General features: G+C 19.7%; 6 protein-coding genes across 6 annotated transcripts; 3 read left to right on the top strand and 3 right to left on the bottom strand.

The window, feature by feature from the left end:
- Positions 1-1189: 1189 nt before the first annotated feature.
- Positions 1190-2500, bottom strand: PY17X_0825700 (conserved Plasmodium protein, unknown function; the record flags this gene model as incomplete). The annotated part of the gene is made up of 1 exon (XM_022955746.1): positions 1190-2500. The coding sequence occupies one exon, from the start codon at positions 2498-2500 to the stop codon at positions 1190-1192; it is 1311 nt and encodes a 436-aa protein (XP_022811982.1).
- Positions 2501-3130: 630 nt separating this feature from the next.
- PY17X_0825600 (NifU-like scaffold protein, putative) lies at positions 3131-4089 on the top strand (the record flags this gene model as incomplete). The annotated part of the gene is made up of 2 exons (XM_725279.2): positions 3131-3677; positions 3905-4089. The coding sequence occupies 2 exons, from the start codon at positions 3131-3133 to the stop codon at positions 4087-4089; spliced, it is 732 nt and encodes a 243-aa protein (XP_730372.2).
- A 309-nt stretch (positions 4090-4398) lies between these two features.
- Positions 4399-6012, bottom strand: PY17X_0825500 (conserved protein, unknown function; the record flags this gene model as incomplete). The annotated part of the gene is made up of 2 exons (XM_725278.1): positions 4399-5623; positions 5780-6012. 2 exons carry the CDS (start codon positions 6010-6012, stop codon positions 4399-4401), a joined length of 1458 nt encoding a protein of 485 aa, XP_730371.1.
- Positions 6013-7137: 1125 nt separating this feature from the next.
- Positions 7138-14570, top strand: PY17X_0825400 (conserved Plasmodium protein, unknown function; the record flags this gene model as incomplete). Its single annotated transcript, XM_022955744.1, has 7 exons — positions 7138-10675; positions 10819-12602; positions 12747-13257; positions 13367-13439; positions 13605-13774; positions 13907-14024; positions 14279-14570. The coding sequence occupies 7 exons, from the start codon at positions 7138-7140 to the stop codon at positions 14568-14570; spliced, it is 6486 nt and encodes a 2161-aa protein (XP_022811981.1).
- PY17X_0825300 (conserved Plasmodium protein, unknown function) lies at positions 14567-15890 on the bottom strand (the record flags this gene model as incomplete). The annotated part of the gene is made up of 5 exons (XM_022955743.1): positions 14567-14603; positions 14838-14878; positions 15053-15234; positions 15350-15424; positions 15509-15890. 5 exons carry the CDS (start codon positions 15888-15890, stop codon positions 14567-14569), a joined length of 717 nt encoding a protein of 238 aa, XP_022811980.1.
- Positions 15891-17554: 1664 nt separating this feature from the next.
- PY17X_0825200 (ubiquitin-conjugating enzyme E2, putative) lies at positions 17555-18833 on the top strand (the record flags this gene model as incomplete). Its single annotated transcript, XM_022955742.1, has 6 exons — positions 17555-17597; positions 17820-17927; positions 18107-18199; positions 18343-18387; positions 18523-18659; positions 18768-18833. 6 exons carry the CDS (start codon positions 17555-17557, stop codon positions 18831-18833), a joined length of 492 nt encoding a protein of 163 aa, XP_022811979.1.
- Positions 18834-18847: the final 14 nt, after the last annotated feature.

Below are 18847 nucleotides of genomic sequence, written 5' to 3'. Positions count from 1 at the left end.
CTATTAATCTCTTTATTTAACTTATGAAATTATTCAAAATGTCACAATAAAGTTAGTGTAAAGCGACGAATATGCATATACATCCATACATACATATACATACATATATATTTATATATTTTTTTTTATAATTGTATATCCATGCTATTGTCGAATCCTCCCCCCTTTGCGTCTCTTTAGAGGATGCTTTGCTTGGCTTGCTCTCTTACTCTTTCTTTATTTCGTATCTGTTCTTTTTTTTCAATAATATAGCAAAAAGAAATGGCTATTTTGTTCATACTATTTTATATATCTCTCATTTTATTAAAAATGTTAAAAAATTCATAAAGAGGTAACTTAACAAAGCTATATATTAACAATATCTATAAAATAGGCTTATAAAAGTTCAAAAAAAAAAAAAAAAAAAAATATATAAAAATATAAAAATAACGCAATAATAGCTACATATCTTCATATACTTAATTATTTATGTAAAAAAATTTTAATTTCATTTTATGATAATATATGCAATAGAATAAAATATATTTAACATTTTATTAATTATTTTTTTTTAAATAAAGAAAGATTGAAAAAGTAAAAAAAATGAAAAAAATAAAAAAAACAATAAAATAGCATATCTATCATTGAGAGTGGTAAAATTAAGCCATAACAGTTATGCCACTATATATACATTTTCTATATCCAGAAAAAAATAAATTTTAAAAAATATACATTAACCATTTATATTTAAAAATTATATTTAAAAATTATATTTATATTTAAAAATCATTTTAAATGATAAGAAAGATTATAAGTTTAAAAAAAAAAAAACTATTAACTATCTCAAGTTTCCACATTTCCCATCATATAATAAAAACACATGTTTTAATCACAACACAATAGCAAAGTGTGAATACTATGTATTATTACACAGTTTGTTTTAATGTATATATATATATATATATATATATATATATATTTATTTATTTATTTATCGTATATTTTAAATTTTGAAAATGTTTTAGAATCATGTTTAATTTAAAAATGGCGTAACAAAATTGTTCATTTTATAAAAAAAAAAAAAAAAAAAAAAAAATTTTAAATTAAAAAAAAATAATAATATATATACAACACAGAAAACAATTTGGCTTGCATGAATGCCATATTTGATAAACAGATTAAAGAATGTACAAATTTAACAAAATAAATATTAATTATAAAACTTTCGAAATTTAATATTTTCTAATCCTGAATAAAATAACATTTTTTGGTTATTATTCCATATGTGTATGTTAATATATTTTTGAATTTCTTTAATTATTTTTTTTTTATTATATTTATATATGCTATTTATTGGAATTGATAAAGATATCAAATTTTGTTTTTTTGGAAATTCAGAAATTTTTTCAAGTGCTTCCAAATATTTTATATATAAACTAACACCATCCTTAAGATCCAAATATATTATTTGTTTAGGAAAATTAAAAAATATATTCGAATTTAATAAAACATTTTTATATTTTAAAAAAAGACGTAATGTGTTTGTATGTTTATTTTTTTTCGAAAATATTTTTTGTTTTTTATTTAATTTTTCAAAATGTGTGTTTATAATATTCTTAAATATAGACATTCTATAATTAAGAAAACTAAGATATGCTTTGGAATAAAATTCATAAAAAGAATAATGATTTATCCAGTGTATTTTTGAATTTATGTTTTCTATTATGTTATTATATTTTATAAATGAATTAAATATATTTTTTCTTCGAATAATTCTAATATTATTTTGTTCAAAACTGTTATTAGAAATGTAAGAGACATATAAAAAGTTATTACAAAATTTGTTTATTTCATTTTGATTGGAAAATGGTAAATTGTTAATTTTGTTATTTTTACAAATGTGTTCTTTCCTTTTTAGAGGAAATATATTTTTTTTTTTTTTTTTTTTTTTTTCTACATGATGTCTAGTATTATAATTATCCTGATTCTTGTTCTCATTTCTTTGCTCATTATTGAGATATATTTCTTTATTATATAAATTTATAAAAAATTGATTTTCCAAAAATAATGTCAAATTATTAATATAGTCATATTTTGTTTGTGGTAAAATATGAGTACAAAAAATGATGTTAAAATTTTCCACCTTTATTTTATTATATATATGACTGTTTGTAGTATCGTTTATGTTATTACTAATTAGATAAATGTTATCAATTATTTTTTTTTTTTCATAATTATTTAAAAAAGTAAATTGTGGTAATAAAATATATAAAAAATAATGATAATAAAAATAGCAAATTTCATTAGTAGGAAAATGAACAACGATATTTTTTTTCTTGTTCTCATTTATATTTCTTTTTTTTTTCAACCCCAAACTATTTTTGTAATTACTAAATACATCATATTTAATTGTTCGTTTTTTAAAAAAATTATTTTTATTATAAATATATGATATTATATATGAAAATATTTTGCTAAAATAATAATTCCCCCCCAAATGTTCCTTATAAAATATTGTCATGCTTAAATCAAAATTTCATTTTTTCCAAAACTGTGTGTATAATGCTTTATCTGTAAAATAAGAGCTTATTCCATTTTTCGAAATAAATAACAAGTTCTTTATTTTTAAGTAAAAAATAAAAAAAAACACAAAGAGTACAAAATAGAGTACAAAAATAAAAGTTATTTATTTTTTATTTTATGTGGTAAAAAATAATAATAAAATTAGCCATGTGACGAATAAAACTAAAGATAACGGAGAGTTGGCAATTAAGCAAAAGAAAATTTATAAAGATAACAGAATAGCTCCATTATTGAAAAATGGTACTTAAAAAAAATATATTTTTAAAAACATAAAAAAATAATAAAAAAATAATAAAAAAATAATAAAAAATAATAAAAAATAATAAAAAATAATAAAAAATAATAAAAAAATATAAGTGAACAATATAAGTGAACAATATAAGTGAACAAATTTGTACATTAGTAAGCACTTTTAAAATGAATGAACATTTTCATATAAAGACCAATTACATTAATTATTCCATTTTCAATATATAAATAATATATAGCATGTGTTTAGATATTTATTATTAAATTTAAAAAAAAAAACAAAATTGAAAACTATCATGTGCTTATTTTTGTGAGTAAAATGAAATACAGTATTGCTTCCATGAAGCTTACTTTATTCTTCTATTTTTTGTGTGCAAAAAATATAGTTAGTTTGAAATATACAAAATCAAATTTCTCATTTTTATATAATGGATGTGATAATAACAATAGTGGGGTGATTAACACACACCGAAATAAAACAACTATACAAAATAAAAATAAATATTATAAATCTAAAATATTATTATCAAATGAAAAACAAGATGAAGAATTATATTACGAATTAAATTCAGAAAATACTGAAAAAGTTTTGAATCTAATACGTCCCAAATTACAAATAGATAATGGTGGTGTTGAATTAGTAGACATTAAGGGTAATAATTTATATATACGCTTATTAGGAAATTGTATCACATGTAGCTCAAATAGTGTAACTGTATCCCAGGTTATAAAAAAAACTTTAAAAATGTATATTCGAGGTCCTGGAAATAAAGAACCAAATGTAATAATTATAAATTTTGATGAAATTAACGAAGAAAATATTCTAAATTGTTTAATTGATCTGAAGCCATATTTTGATTTTCTCAGTAAGTCATAAAAAAAAAAAAAAAAAAAAAAATAAAAAATAGCTATCTAGCTAAAATAAAAAAAAAAATTATAAATAGATAGAAATATTTTGAAATGATTGAAAATAAAAGTGAAATAAACGTTTTATTGTTATCACTATATATGCACACATACATTTGTATTACACATTTTGATATATACATATTATATATTTTTTTTACTTTTATTTGTAATTATTTGTTCTCAGAAATTGAATTAGTAATTAAAGAGCTAATAAACAACAAAGAAAATATTAATAATAGCGTTATGCTCATGTTTAAAAATATAGAAAATGAAGATAAGGAGGTAAATATACCTCATAATATTAAAACTGAAATTAGTGGAAGATTAAAACAAAATTTTCCAACATTGACTGTTAATTTTGAAAATTAAAAATATGGTGGTTAAACAATATAATCTCACCATTTGTCGACTTGGTCATTTTTTGAGTAAATTGTACAAATTTAATTAAAAAAAAATAAAATAAGAAGATAAAAAGTGTACAAAAAAAAATGGTCACGTCAAACGAGCAAAACTAACATTGGATAATGTACCCAAAAAAATAACGAGATTGTGCAAAAATATCAATTATTATTAATATTATTTTTTTTGCTGTTTAGTGACATATGGAAGGATAAAACGATAAAAGAGATTTAGACAATGTACTACATATATAATGGAATATGTTGATAAAATATTGACTTAAATTGTAATATGTTCAGGAGGCCAATTATGAAATTTAACTCGTTTGTGTTTTAAGTGAACCATATTTGAATCAAATTTTTGTTCTTTATATAATTCTGTCTCTGAATTATTTTCTTTATTATGTTTAGTTTGAAATGCTTCAATTATTTTAATTAATTGCTGTTCTTTTTGTTCATCTTTTAAAAGATCCCAATAACATTTATGTATATTAACAACATTCAAATTCATTTTTTTAAAAATACGGTTTTTTAATGTTAATGCACCATTAATTAAGGGTCTATTTATTCCAATTGGATGGAAATAGTCATATTCGATACATAAATTTAAAGGTTTGTAAAAATGTGAAGTAAAAAAACAATGTTGTTCATCTATTGATCTCCCAACTGATAAATTAATAAAAAAATTTTTTAATTGTAATTTTTGTATAATATTTTCTACTTCTAATTGCATTTTTTCTGAACCCTGATTTTGAGATGTAATAAGTATATTATCTAGCCATTTTAGATGAAGATATTCTTGTATAAAATATGGAATGCTTTGTTTTATTTCTGATTCATTTGAAGGTTTTTCAACATCACAACAATATAAAGTTATGTAAAGAAAATATTGAACCCATCCAGTTTCTGAAATATTTTCTTTTGTTAACCCATTACAAGCATTTTGCAAAATTTCGGGTAAAAAACTTAAACGATTTTTAGGAAATTCATATAAATTATTTATTACTATAACATATCCTAACAAAGCCCAACAAAAATTAGTAGTATCATTTAAGGCCTCATTTTTTCGTTCATATATATTTTCTAAAATTTGCATAATAGTATTATAACTTCTCGATAAATGGTTTTCAGGACCAAATTGAATATCTTTATTTATTAATCCTAAATAAGATAAACAAAAGCTTATCATACATAATGTCGGAACTCTATATTTATAAATATTATTTTCTATAATTTCTAAAATAGTTGGAAGTAAAAAATAACATCGATAATCTAAACAACACATAGCATATAATAATCTGGGGCAATGTCTGTCTTTTATATTTTCTTTCCCATCGATTAAATCATATATTAGATATTTAAATAATTTTAACTCATGTAAGGCTTGTTTATCTTTTGTACTCCAAAAAGAATTAAAGCCAAACACATTTGCAAGTTGACAAAAACATCGGACTATCCAATTATAGTTTGGATAATCTTCTCTTTCGATATAGTCTTTATATAGTCTACATTTGTGTGATATAGTTTAAAAAAAAATAAAAAAAAATGAAAAAATAAAAAAAAATGAAAAAAAAAAAAAATGAAAAAAAAAAAAAAAAAAAAAAAAAAAAAAAAAAAATGAAAAAAAAAATAAATGAAAAAAAAAATAAATAAATTTTTACCGTAATATGGACCTCGGGTTTGAATAGCATTTATCTAATTTCTGAAAATATGAGGACAAGAAATCTTGAGGGGGAACAAAATCAAAGAGATCAACTTTTTTTTTTTTTTTGTCATCATAATATTCTTTTGTTAAAAAGCTATTTTTTACTATGGATTCAGTTGCTATATATTTCTTTGATAAATGGAATATCTTATATCTCCTTTTTATATTTTTTGCCAATTTGATTCTCATGTTATTATAATTTATTCAAATAAATTATTATTTACACCAATTGTGGAATATGAAATGGCAAACAAACAAAAAAACGTTATAAATAAGAATCCAATTTATTAATGTTCCTACATGTATTCATTAACAAAATGTGATATATTATTGATATAAATGGATGTACACATAAATTTGGATTTTATATTTAACCTAAATATACTAAAAAAAAACAAAGGGATGAAATTTCTTCATATTCTACTATTTTAACGTTTTATTTAATAAAAAATATAATTTTTTCACAATCTTTTGATATATTTCATCAAAATATCCACATTGTAATGCTTAATAATATTATTGTCATTTTTTTTTTTTTTTAAATCATATATAAAATGGGAATATATATTTTTTCCCATATACTCCATATAGCAATTTTTCCCCGTGTTTTATCAAAAAAAAAAAACGGATTATTATTGAGGGAAAAAAGAAAAAAAAAAAAAAACGGATTATTATTGAGGGAAAAAAGAAAAAAAAAAAACGGATTATTATTGAGGGAAAAAGAAAAAAAAAATTAACTCTTTGTGGTTACTATGCAAGTAATTTTTTTCAACTTTTTCAACTTTTTCAACTTTGCCAACTTTGCCAATTTTTTGAGGATAAAAATGAATTTCGTTTTTGCTGATTTGTGATACAATCTTTGTATTTTGTTAGCAACTATTTTAAGAATATTTTAAATTTAATTTTTGCATACTATTAAATAAATAATGAATTTTACATTATAAACGCAAACATAATGATAGTTTCATTTGATATAATTAATTATAATATAGCTTTCATTTTGTTTATGTTATATATTTTCTTAATTTGTTTATTAACATAACTCTTTAAAATGTAGATATAATATATTATGTACATTAATATATACATATATGTATATATATTTAAGATATATTGATTTGATAACCATACTACATCTTTTTTTTAAACCCAAAATTGGGGAATAAACATACATATAATAATGTTAAGCCCATATTTGTGTTATGCTTTTCTTATTTATTACCAAATTTTTTATTAATTAAATTTATTATTTTAATATTTAAGAAACTTTTTTTTTTTTTTTTTTTTTTTTTTTTTCACATAACATTAAATAAAATGTATGGGGTAAGAACAGAAACTTTACGAGCGGAAAGCTCCAGTAAATATTTGGTAGAAAAATTAAAAGGGTTAAAAAAATCAGAAATAAGAAAAGAAATTATAAATAACATCCAATATTATATAGGAATATTATCAAATATGAATTTAAAAGATATCCAAAATGAAAATTACAAACTAATATATATAATTTTAGAATCCATATCAGAAAATGAACTAACTGTTGAAGTTATGATTTTAGATAAAATTTTTAATTCTCTAAATTTGAAAATTATATTAGAAAAAAATAATAATATAAAATTGAAAAATATAAATAATATATTATATTTGATTAATAAATATGACCATGTTCATATAAATCCAACCAATTTATTCAATTGTATGTTTGAATCCGTAATTATATTAATAGAAACTTTTTATAATAACAAAATTAATGTTAATTATAAGAAAACAAATTATACATTGGCCAAGGAACCAAATCGGGAACACATCGAAACGGGTGAAGATGATGCAGAATATGAAGAAGATGATGAAGAATATGAAGAAGATGAAGAAGACGATACAGAAGATGATACAGAAGATGATACAGAAGATGAAGACGATGAAGACGATGAAGACGATGCAGAAGATTATGAAAACGATGCAGAGTGTGACGATGAGCAGTTGGTGGGGAAAAAGCGAAAAGAACGAAACATGAGTTACAAAAATGCAGCGTCGATAAAATTTTCAAAAGAAGCATCATTTTGTAAAAAAAGAAAAATTGAAAATGAAAAAGGATATGAAAGAAATCAGAACATACCATATAATTTATATAATGTTAAAAAAATATATGAATATATTATTTATGTTAATAATATTTTTAGTTTATATTTAAAAAGCACAAAATTAATAACAAACGATATAAAAATATACGCATTTTATAATAATTTATTTGGATTGTATAGTTGTATATATGATTATATAGAAGAATTGTCTATTATGAAAAAAAAATATAATAATAAAAAAATGTGTAATATTGTTATTAACAATTTATATATATTAAAAGATAATATTAAAAAAATGATTATTATAAATTTTGAAAATATAAATTATAATTATTTTAAAAATCAATACACAGAATATTTAAATAAAAAATATAAACTAAATATAAATTATAAATATTTTAATTTTGGAGAAAGTGAAAAAATATTTGAAATTATTTATTTAATAATAAATAAAATATCAAATAATAAACCTTGTTTTTTATATGATGGTCAGAATAAAAAAATTAATTGTTCTATAAATTTAAATAAAAATAAAAAAGAAAAAATACAATATTTTTTTGAAAATGATTATGATTTAAATCAAAAACATAAATTTCTTAATATTCATAAAATTAAAGGATGTATAAAAATTTTAATTTATATAATCAAAATTTTGATTGCAAAGTCAGAAAATTTCCACTCTTTATATATTCAAAATTTTTTTTTATTATTTATTTTAATTCCACATTTTCAACAAAATATATATACTAATAAAATTGTTAAGAATGAATATTTTAAATTATTTAACACTGACAAGATAAATCTAAATGATCAGAAAGATAATAACCCATCTCCTACAAAATTGGAAAATTGTAAAAATGGTGATAATTGTAAAAATTGCAAAAATTGTAAAAATGGTGAAAAATGCAAAAATTGTAAAAATTGTAAAAATGGTGAAAATTGCAAAAAGTTGGAAGATCAACAAGCAGATGATACTACATTGCGAAGAAAAGAGAATAGAATAATTTTGAGCAAAAAGGAAGATGAATATTTTGAAAATATAAAAATAAAAATACCTAAAGCTTATTACGATTTTGATAATACAATTTATTATATTTCTGATAAGGAAGTATATAGTAATATTATAATTATTATAGAATATTCTAAACTAATATTTAAATTTTTATATTACCTAAACAAAAAAGTAGACATAAAAAAAGACACATATTTATCATATAATTTGTTATATTTTGTAAAATATATTTTTGAGTCTGCATTAAATAGTTTAATGGATGCAAATAAAAGTAACAACATTGGATCTCTTCGAGAAATTGACCCTACAAATAAAACCGATCACGACCCTACAAGTAAAACCGATCACGACCCTACAAATAAAACCGATCACGACTCTACACATTTTAATAAAAAATATGGTAAAATATATATAAAGGGAAAACCACATGTAATATTTTACAATAACAATTTAAAGGAAATATTTTCTACATGTACATCCTTGACAAATAAATATTACAAAAGTGACGAAAAAAAAAATGACAAAAATAATACTAATAACATTGTAGCTAAAATTTTTACACTAAAATTAAATGAAAAAAAAAAAATACAAATAAAAAATATAGCACATATAAATTATTTAATATATTTATGTCAAACTAATTTATTCAATATAATATATATTAATATAAAAACACACAAAGTTGTATTTTTTACTTTGTTTTCATTTATTAAACAAGTTAATACATGTAATAAATATTCAAATATAAATAAAAATAATATAATAAGCGGATTAATAACTATTAACAAACACCAAAATGCTCAAAATTTTCAAAATTCTCAAAATGCTCAAAATTCTCAAAATATAGTTTACTGCTTTAATGATTATATTATTAAAAATATTTTAAATATATATATTAACGTTTTTAAGTTTGAAGACTTTTTTAAATTTGTTTATATTTATTCGGGTGGACACTATAATAGTAAAAAAAATAAATATAGAATAATAAACTTTTTTCTAAATCCTATATTTATAAATGTAATAAAAAATAATATGAATAAATTAATAGATCAATCAGTTGATTTATTTCAGTATTTTATTAAGATATATGAATCTTATATAAATGAATTTAATATATTATTGGAAAGAATTATTTCTTTGATAAAAAGTAATAACATAACTTCCAATAATACTATTTTTCAAGTACACACACACACACACACACACACACAAAATATGAAAAGTTTAGAAGAAAATGAGAATGGATCTATAAAAAAACATGAATGGACATATCAATCAATGTTTATTAATATTGAAACATTAGAATATATTATTTGTTGTTATATGAAATCAATAAATAAAGGAAATATAAGTGATATTTTTTTAAATTTTATTGAAAAAATTTTAGCTTTATATTTAAAAAAAAAAAATAATATAGTTATTTTTTATGAACAAGTCAGGGGAAATTTAATTGACAAGCGAATATATAATTATGAATATAGTATATATATATATATTTTTTTTTTATATAATATATCAAGATTAACAACATTTTCTTTGTTAAATAACAAATCAAAAGATAGTAAAAAAATGCAAGAAAATCAAAATGTGAAAAATAAATTATGCGCAATTATATCTTTATTACAAAATTGTTTTACTAACATTGAAGCTATATATAACCATTCTGTGAATGAAGGAAATATTCGAAATTTTTTTGATATATTACACCTTATTCTCGAAACCTTATTTTTTTACATCCATTTTGCTGAGTTTGGATTGTTGGGTATAGCACAAATAAGTCTACATTGTGTGCAGTTGCCATGTTTATACATACTATGCATATGATACATATTATTTATACACATTATGCATATGATACATATTATTTATACACATTATGCATATTATTTACACCCCCCTTGGCAGATAAGAAAAGGCTCCTGGACAATCTCGTGATAGTCACAAACATTTTAAAAAAAAATGCGTTGGAAAATTATAAATACATAATGAAGAAAAGAATATGCAATGTTATTTGTTACTTTTTTATTTATAACTATCCTTATTTATGTAAAATATTTCAAGGGGACAAAGATTTTGAAGAGCTATACATGAATTTTATTCGAATATTATATATTGACATAAATATAATAAAAACACATTATAATTATAAAATTTTTATATATTTTATTAACAACATTCAAGAAAATAGGAAATTATATGAATTATTTTCTGAACTATTTATTCTACATTCTATTTTAATTATAAAAAATTGTAACTCTAATTTTAATTTGAATAGTATTGTGGATAAAGAAAATGATAATAACAATATTAATGAAGCAAATTATATTTTTTATGCAAAAATGTTAATAAAAAAAAATGAACAATTTATTTATCAAAATGATTGGTATGAACAATTTAATTTGAAAAAAAAAATAATGTTAGCTATAAATAAAAAGTTAGACGAAACAGAAAATAGTAGTAATAATAATAATAATGAAAATGAAAATGAGAATTATAAAGAATATAATAATTATACAAATTTTAAAAACAACATGATGAAAATATTCTATAATAATATGAAAAATGATATTAAAACGGAAATAAAAATATTTTCTGATCAATTAATAAGAAAAAGTATAAATAAATCTATAGATCAAAAAAGCTTAATTTTTTTAACTGGCATATTTACCGCTTTTAATGATATAAAAGGAATGGAAAGAAATATATATACACTATTATCAACAATATTAGAAAATTATAATTATTATAATATTTATTATGAACAAATCTTAATAAATATATTAAATTGTTATATAAAACATTTACACAAAATAAACTTGCAAGAACAAAATCAATTATCAAATTCGATTTTTATAAAATTATCTTTTTATGTATTTATAATTGAAAAACAGCGTATTATAGCGAATAAAAAAAATAGTTTCAGAAATAATAATTTACTAGCTATGAAGCTATTTTTTCACATATTTTTTATAAATATAGCAAAAAATAATAAAATACGCTTAAGCGATGATAAAGAAACAGATATAAATTTAGAAGAAAAAAAAAATAATACTGATAAAACATCCGAAATAAATGTGTCTTGTAATTCCATTGATATTTCAAAAAATGAGGAAGAAAATAAAACAGATAAACACAAAAATGTTGATAAAATACTTATAAAAAATGAAAACATAAAAATATATTTTATTTTTTTTATTAATTATTTTATATTAATATATGATAAAATTAGTAAAGAAAACGAAGAGAATGATGTACCAAACATTAATGATGAAGATATTGCACATTTGACTAATTTAATGTTTGAAATTATTCCTAAAGAAAAAATAGAAGAAAATAAAATATGCAATAATAATAATCAAAATTTTGAAATAGATGAACTAATAACTAAATTAAAAGAATTTATCATAAAATTGCTAAATGATAATAGAAAGGAAATGTTAAAATTAAATGGATTTTTTTTAGAACTTATCGAATTTATATTTTTATCATTTATTATAGATCATGGTGTATTGAAATATAATACTAATGAAAATGTTCATAAAATTATTAACATGTTCAAAAGTTTTAACATAAAAGAAATTTTTTGCTCAGTTCAGGCAGAATATAAAACATTTGTTTCTACAATATTTGTATTTAATTTGTTTAATTTTGAAAATACCAAAATAAAGGAAATAATAGATATTGAAAATGTGCTAAATGAGGAAAAAAAAAAAAAAAAAAAAAAAAAAAATATAAAAAATATAAAAAATAACATACTTAATATGCCTAATTTGATCATATTTTTTAAACTATTATTATCACACAATTTAAATAATTCTATTTATAATTTTGAGGAAGAACAAAATAAAAAAGAATGTATAATTGTGTATGATTTTTTATTTAATTATAATAAAATATTAGTAGAATGCCAAGAAATAAATTCAGTTTTAGTTTGCTTAAAATTTAATGACATAATTAAAAATATTTTTAATCTTATAAATTTTACAAATGATGATGTCAAAAATATATTAGAATATATTTATCAGAAAATTAATGATCTTTATATAAAAGAAAAAGAAATTAAAAAAATTTTATATTTTTCAAATATACATATAATAGCATTAATATTTATTTATACAAATAACCCACAGTTTGTATCACATGTTATATCTCTTGAAAAAAAATTAGACAGTCTTATATCTTTTACAAATATATATTTTTCTTTCTTAAAATATATAAATCATATACTTGATTCTAAACAAATTTTTCATAACCCTCATATATTTTTTCTATTATCTCATCTTATTTATAAATTGTCACAACTTTTTGTTTTTTTTTTCATTAAAATGAAAGTATCCTCAAAGAGTAAGAAATGCTTATTACATATTTTCAATTTATTTGTATCCAAAATATATCTTAATATATTATCATGTTTTATTAAAACATAATCTATATATTCCTTTCATTTTTTCAGATAACAGATATTCTTCCCTATTTGTATTCGTAACTAATTATTGTAGCCTCATCATTAGAGCCCTGGGCTTGTTGTAAGAAATAAAGAAAAGGAAAAAGAAAAATGAAAAAATAGAAAAAATTAAGATGCCATTTTGTCAGTGTATTTTTTTGGGCTATTGTGTGCATATACAAATAGCGAAATTTCTCACTTATTTTATCATTTATTTTATCATTTATTTTATCATTTATTTTTGTAGAAAAAAGCAGATATCCCAAATCAATGATAAAGAAAATGATAAACTGGAAAACGTTTTTATGACGCATTTTTATATTATAAACAATTCCAACATGTTCGAAAAAAACAAGTTTTATTTGTATTTAATTAGTCACCAACTTTTTACAATATTATATGAATTTTTTAATATACGTAAGCAGAAAATAAAAATGAATATATGCACATTTTATTCCAATACTCCCCAAAAAAAAAAAAAAAAAAATATATATGATACATATTTAAACCCAAATTTACACACTTATTTTTTTCTTTTTATATTTTTAGAAATTAACGAGAAAATGAAAAATTCTCATAAGACAATTATTGAAATAGTAAAGAAAAGTGGATATGGTATAAACTTTTTTTGCTCATATATCGATTCAGTCTTATATCTTGACAGCAGGTTTGTTTTATAAAAATGGATAAAGCATAAAAATTAAGTGTAAAAATTAAGTGTAAAAATTAAGTGTAAAAATTAAGCATAAAAATTAAGTGTAAAAATTAAGCATAAAAATTAAGTGTAAAAATTAAGTGTAAAAATTAAGTGTAAATTGCGAATTTGTGAATACATAATGCATGACGAAAAAAAAAAAATATTATAACTGCTTAAATTTAAAATAATAAAATTATTTTTATTTATTATTTATTTCATTATAGGGTAAACAAATTGCTACTTCGCAATGCTAATAGTTTTGTTCAATTGTTGAAAAAAAATAAAGAAATAATAAATTTGTCAAAAATTGTATATCCAATATTAATTAAAATTATAGACATTTATGATATACTTGTTAAAAAAAATACAATGGATGAAGATAAATATGAAGAAAAAAAAGCTCTTAAAAATATATTTCAAATTATTTTCTCATTGCTTGATGAAAGCTCGACTCAGTTATGTTATTCATGCTTGAATGAAAATAAAAGAAATATTTTTAATTTTCTTTCTAATTAATCCAATTTCTTTAAAAGTAAAATGCTACCTGACCTGTTCATAAAAATGTTCATAATGTTCATAAAAATGTCATATTGTTCATAAAAATGTTCATAATGTTCATAAAAATGTCATATTGTTATGCACGTGCATATATATATGATATATGTTTTTAATTATTTTTGTCTTTTTTAGACGTTTGTTTTTTCTTTTATCATTTTAATTCGTTGTCATTTTAACTCTTTATTTTTTTAACTCTTTATTTTTTTACTATTTTGCTATTATTACTGAATAAATATCCAGGGAATGTGCTGAGGCTTTCCACCACTCTATAAAAAAAAAGCAAAGCGCAATTCCATATAAAGAACGATATTAAATAAAATTATAAATTAGTTATAAAAATATAATAAACAATAATGAGAATTAGTAATTTTTCATGTATTTATATAAAATATATTCACAACTTAATACATGATAAATAATTATATATTTTTTATTCATACAATATATGTAACGTCTTCAAGTAAAATATTTATTAAACAATCAAAAAAAACAATATTTCCAATTGCTATGTCAAAATAAGTTTTGTTATATTTTCCATTTTTTAAATATATTTCAATTCTAGAATTTTTATTGTATAACTTGGAAACTTCTTTATGTAAAATATTATCACTTTTAATTTTTCCTATTAAAAAAATTATTATTATTAAATATTTAACAATTTTTAAAAATGTGGAATAAAAAATATTGCCTAATTTAAAAAAAAAAAAAAAAAAAATGAAAAAGATAAGCAGTGCTACCTGTATATTTTTTAATAAATTCGATAATCCTATATTGAGTTAATTTCTTCTTTATATTAACTTCTCTTAAAATGTCTGAAAAAAAAAATGCAATCAATGTGTGTGTGAAAATGTCTATGCATACATAAAAATGTGCAGATATAAAGATATGGTGTATACTTTGCTTTTTTGTATATTTTTGGAAATCTTTCTTTGGCGAACAGATATCAGTGTTGTTTGTTTTAGGTTGTATACAGTAAGGTAAATAATATTTAACATAATTTATATTGGCTAATTTATTATAATTATATTTTGTATGTAATATAATATTAGTTTGATTATGTATTAAGTTATCTTGATATTTATTTAATTTGTTTTTTATTCTTTGTGAATTTAATATTTTATTATTAATATCACACAAAAGATGTTTTTTTGCATCAAATTTGTTAAATAATTGTTCTAAAACATAGTCCATACTAAAATGTTCACTAAATAAATTTATTTTTTCGATCTTTATATTGTTATCATTTTTTTTATCCCATTTCAAAGAACTTTGATTCATTTTTTCACCATTTTATTATCATAATTTATATTATTTATTTTATTTCCTGCATAAGGGCCTTAATTGATATGGTACAAAAATGTATAAATAAAAATCTTGTAAAATAGTATAAAATAGTATAAAATAATGTCAATAAATTAATTACATAAAAATAAATATACACACGAAAATGTTGAAATGGTGAAATGTTGAAAATGGTGAAATGTTGAAAATGGTGAAAATTATAAAAACAAAACAAAGGGTCGATTATCAAAAAAAGCAAATTTTTTGAGTAAAATTTTGCATAGAAAAAATAATAATTTTTACAAAAAAATATTATAGCCTTATAAATTTGCTGTTATTTTTATATTTGTAAAAAAAATGTTTTAACACATAAAATAAGCAATTGCATTGAATAAGCAATTGCATTGTTCTTAATTTATTTTTATACACTAGATCTTTGTGAAATATAAAATAAATGAAAACACATTTTTACCAACATTCAAATTTGCATACACAATATTATATTAAATGTTTGTATTTTTTTTTTAATGGTAAAAAAATAAAAAAATAAATCCTTATATACCCTTTTTTTATTTTTTTATTTTTTTATTTTTTTATTTTTTTATTTTTTAAATCACAAGTTTAATAGAATTTATTGAATTATTTATTATCGTCTGTTCTTTCATATACAAAAAAAAATGTTTGTAAAATAACAAAATGTTTATTTTTTATTTTCAATTCTAAATTAATATAATATATAACCCATTCATCCTTCATCAAAATTTGAATTTTTCCTATTCTTATTTTTCTATATGAACAAATATTATTACAATTAGTAAAATTTTCCACATATTTTGTATCCATGGAGCCTTTTTACAAAGCGAAGAAAAACACGGCGAAAAACACGGAGAAAAAATATATAATTGCAAAATGCGTCCATATATTTATTTGGCACAATTATTAGATATATCGATAAGTTAATATGTACATATTTTTATTAAGATTGCAAAATAATTATAATACATATTTGGCCTAAATTTAATCAAATTCCTTTTCCTTTTTATTAAACATAAATACTATCTAAATTATCTGAATGGTGATAAATAACTTATGGTCACTATTTAGTTATATAAAAAAAAATGTATGCATTGTAAATTCAAATTCGTTATATATAAATATGTATATATATTATGTATATATGTATATATACAAGATAAGGATGTAGAAAAATACATCACACATATTAAAGAAATAAAAAAAATGATATTTTAAGTACAATAGGTAAAAAAAATTAGAGAAAAATAAAAAAAAAGATAGACTTAATTATTTTATTATAAAAAAAATATTATTTTTCTTTATAAAAGTACAATTTTTTTTCGGAGAAATAAATATAATATGTACATATTTAACATGTACATACATATAATTTTATATACAACCATATATAAAATTTATGTACAATTTTATTGGTCTCGAAAAAAAAAAAAAACATATATTTTATATTTAGTCTATATATATAAGTATACACAATCAATGGATAATAAAATTATGATATGTTACCAAAATATTTTATAAGGAAAAGAAAACTATTAAGTTTATCTATTTTTTTTAAATAACCTTATATAGAAAAATACCAATTATATTTTTTTTTCTTTATAAATATTATTTTGTAAAAAAAAAAAATGGCAAACATAGCTAAAGAGCTTTTGAAAAAACAATTTATAGGTATGAATAATATTTTTATAAATATTTGACATATATAAATATTTGCACATATATAAATCTATGTATATCTAAATGTTGTACATATTTTCCTTTTTTTTTTTTTCTACCCAAACCCTAAAAAAATACCATATTTTTAAAACAATTACATGTACGTACATGCATATTATATATATATATATATGAATTAATTTTTTATATAATAAAACTTTTATGCAATTGCAGAACTTTCAAGAGATCATAATGTTGGCTTTTCAGTTGGTCTTGTAGATGATTCGAATTTTTTTGAATGGAATGTTTGTTTTGAGGGTCCTAAAAATACTTTATATGAAGGTTAAAAAGGAGGGAAATAATAAAAAAAATACATATATGCATACATACATGCATACATCTTCATATGTCTAGTTCGCTCCATAATACAACATATATTTACACACGATACAAATTAATAAATCATAATTTAGTTTTAAAACAAGTTACATATATTTATTTTTTATGTTTCCATTATATAGGAGGAATATATAATGCCACTTTGTCATTCCCTTCGAATTTTCCAAATCAACCACCTCAAATGAAATTCAACCAAGAAATGTGGCATCCAAATGGTTAGCTATAATTTTTTTTTTTTTTTTTTTTTTTTTATACTAACTAATATAGTTATTTCTTTTATATATTCATTTAATATATTTTGTTTTTTGTCATATTTCGTCTCATATATTTTTAATGATTTTTATTTTCCTTTAAATAGTTTATCCTGATGGAAGAGTTTGCATAAGCATATTGCACCCCCCAGGTATGGCAATAAAATGAAAAGCTAAAAATGACGATAAAGCATAAATAGGAGTAAAACGTGTTAGATGTGTAGCAACACATGAGACTTCCGATTTCTCTAATTTATTAACTTTTACAATTTTGGATAAATGTTCAGGCATTGACATTTATAATGAACAAGAAAAACCAGAAGAAAGGTGGAGACCAATCTGGTCTGTTGAGGGAATTTTAGTTAGTGTGATTTCCATGTTAAATGAACCCAATTTAGAATCACCTGCCAATGTAGATGCAGCGGTATTCTTTCAAAAAAAATATAAATATATAATTTGCACATTTATATCATTCCATATATATGCATACGAACATATTTACCATTTTTGTGAATTTATTGTAATTATTTAGGTACAAATAAAAAATAATCTTAACGAGTACAAAAAAAAAGTTAGGGCATTAGCAAGAATGTGTTAACAAAAAAAAAAAAA

This window comes from Plasmodium yoelii (genome assembly GCF_900002385.2).
Source record: "Plasmodium yoelii strain 17X genome assembly, chromosome: 8".
NCBI lineage: Eukaryota > Apicomplexa > Aconoidasida > Haemosporida > Plasmodiidae > Plasmodium > Plasmodium yoelii.
The sequence above is the reverse complement of the archived record's forward strand: the minus strand, read 5'-3'. Positions and strand labels throughout refer to the sequence as shown.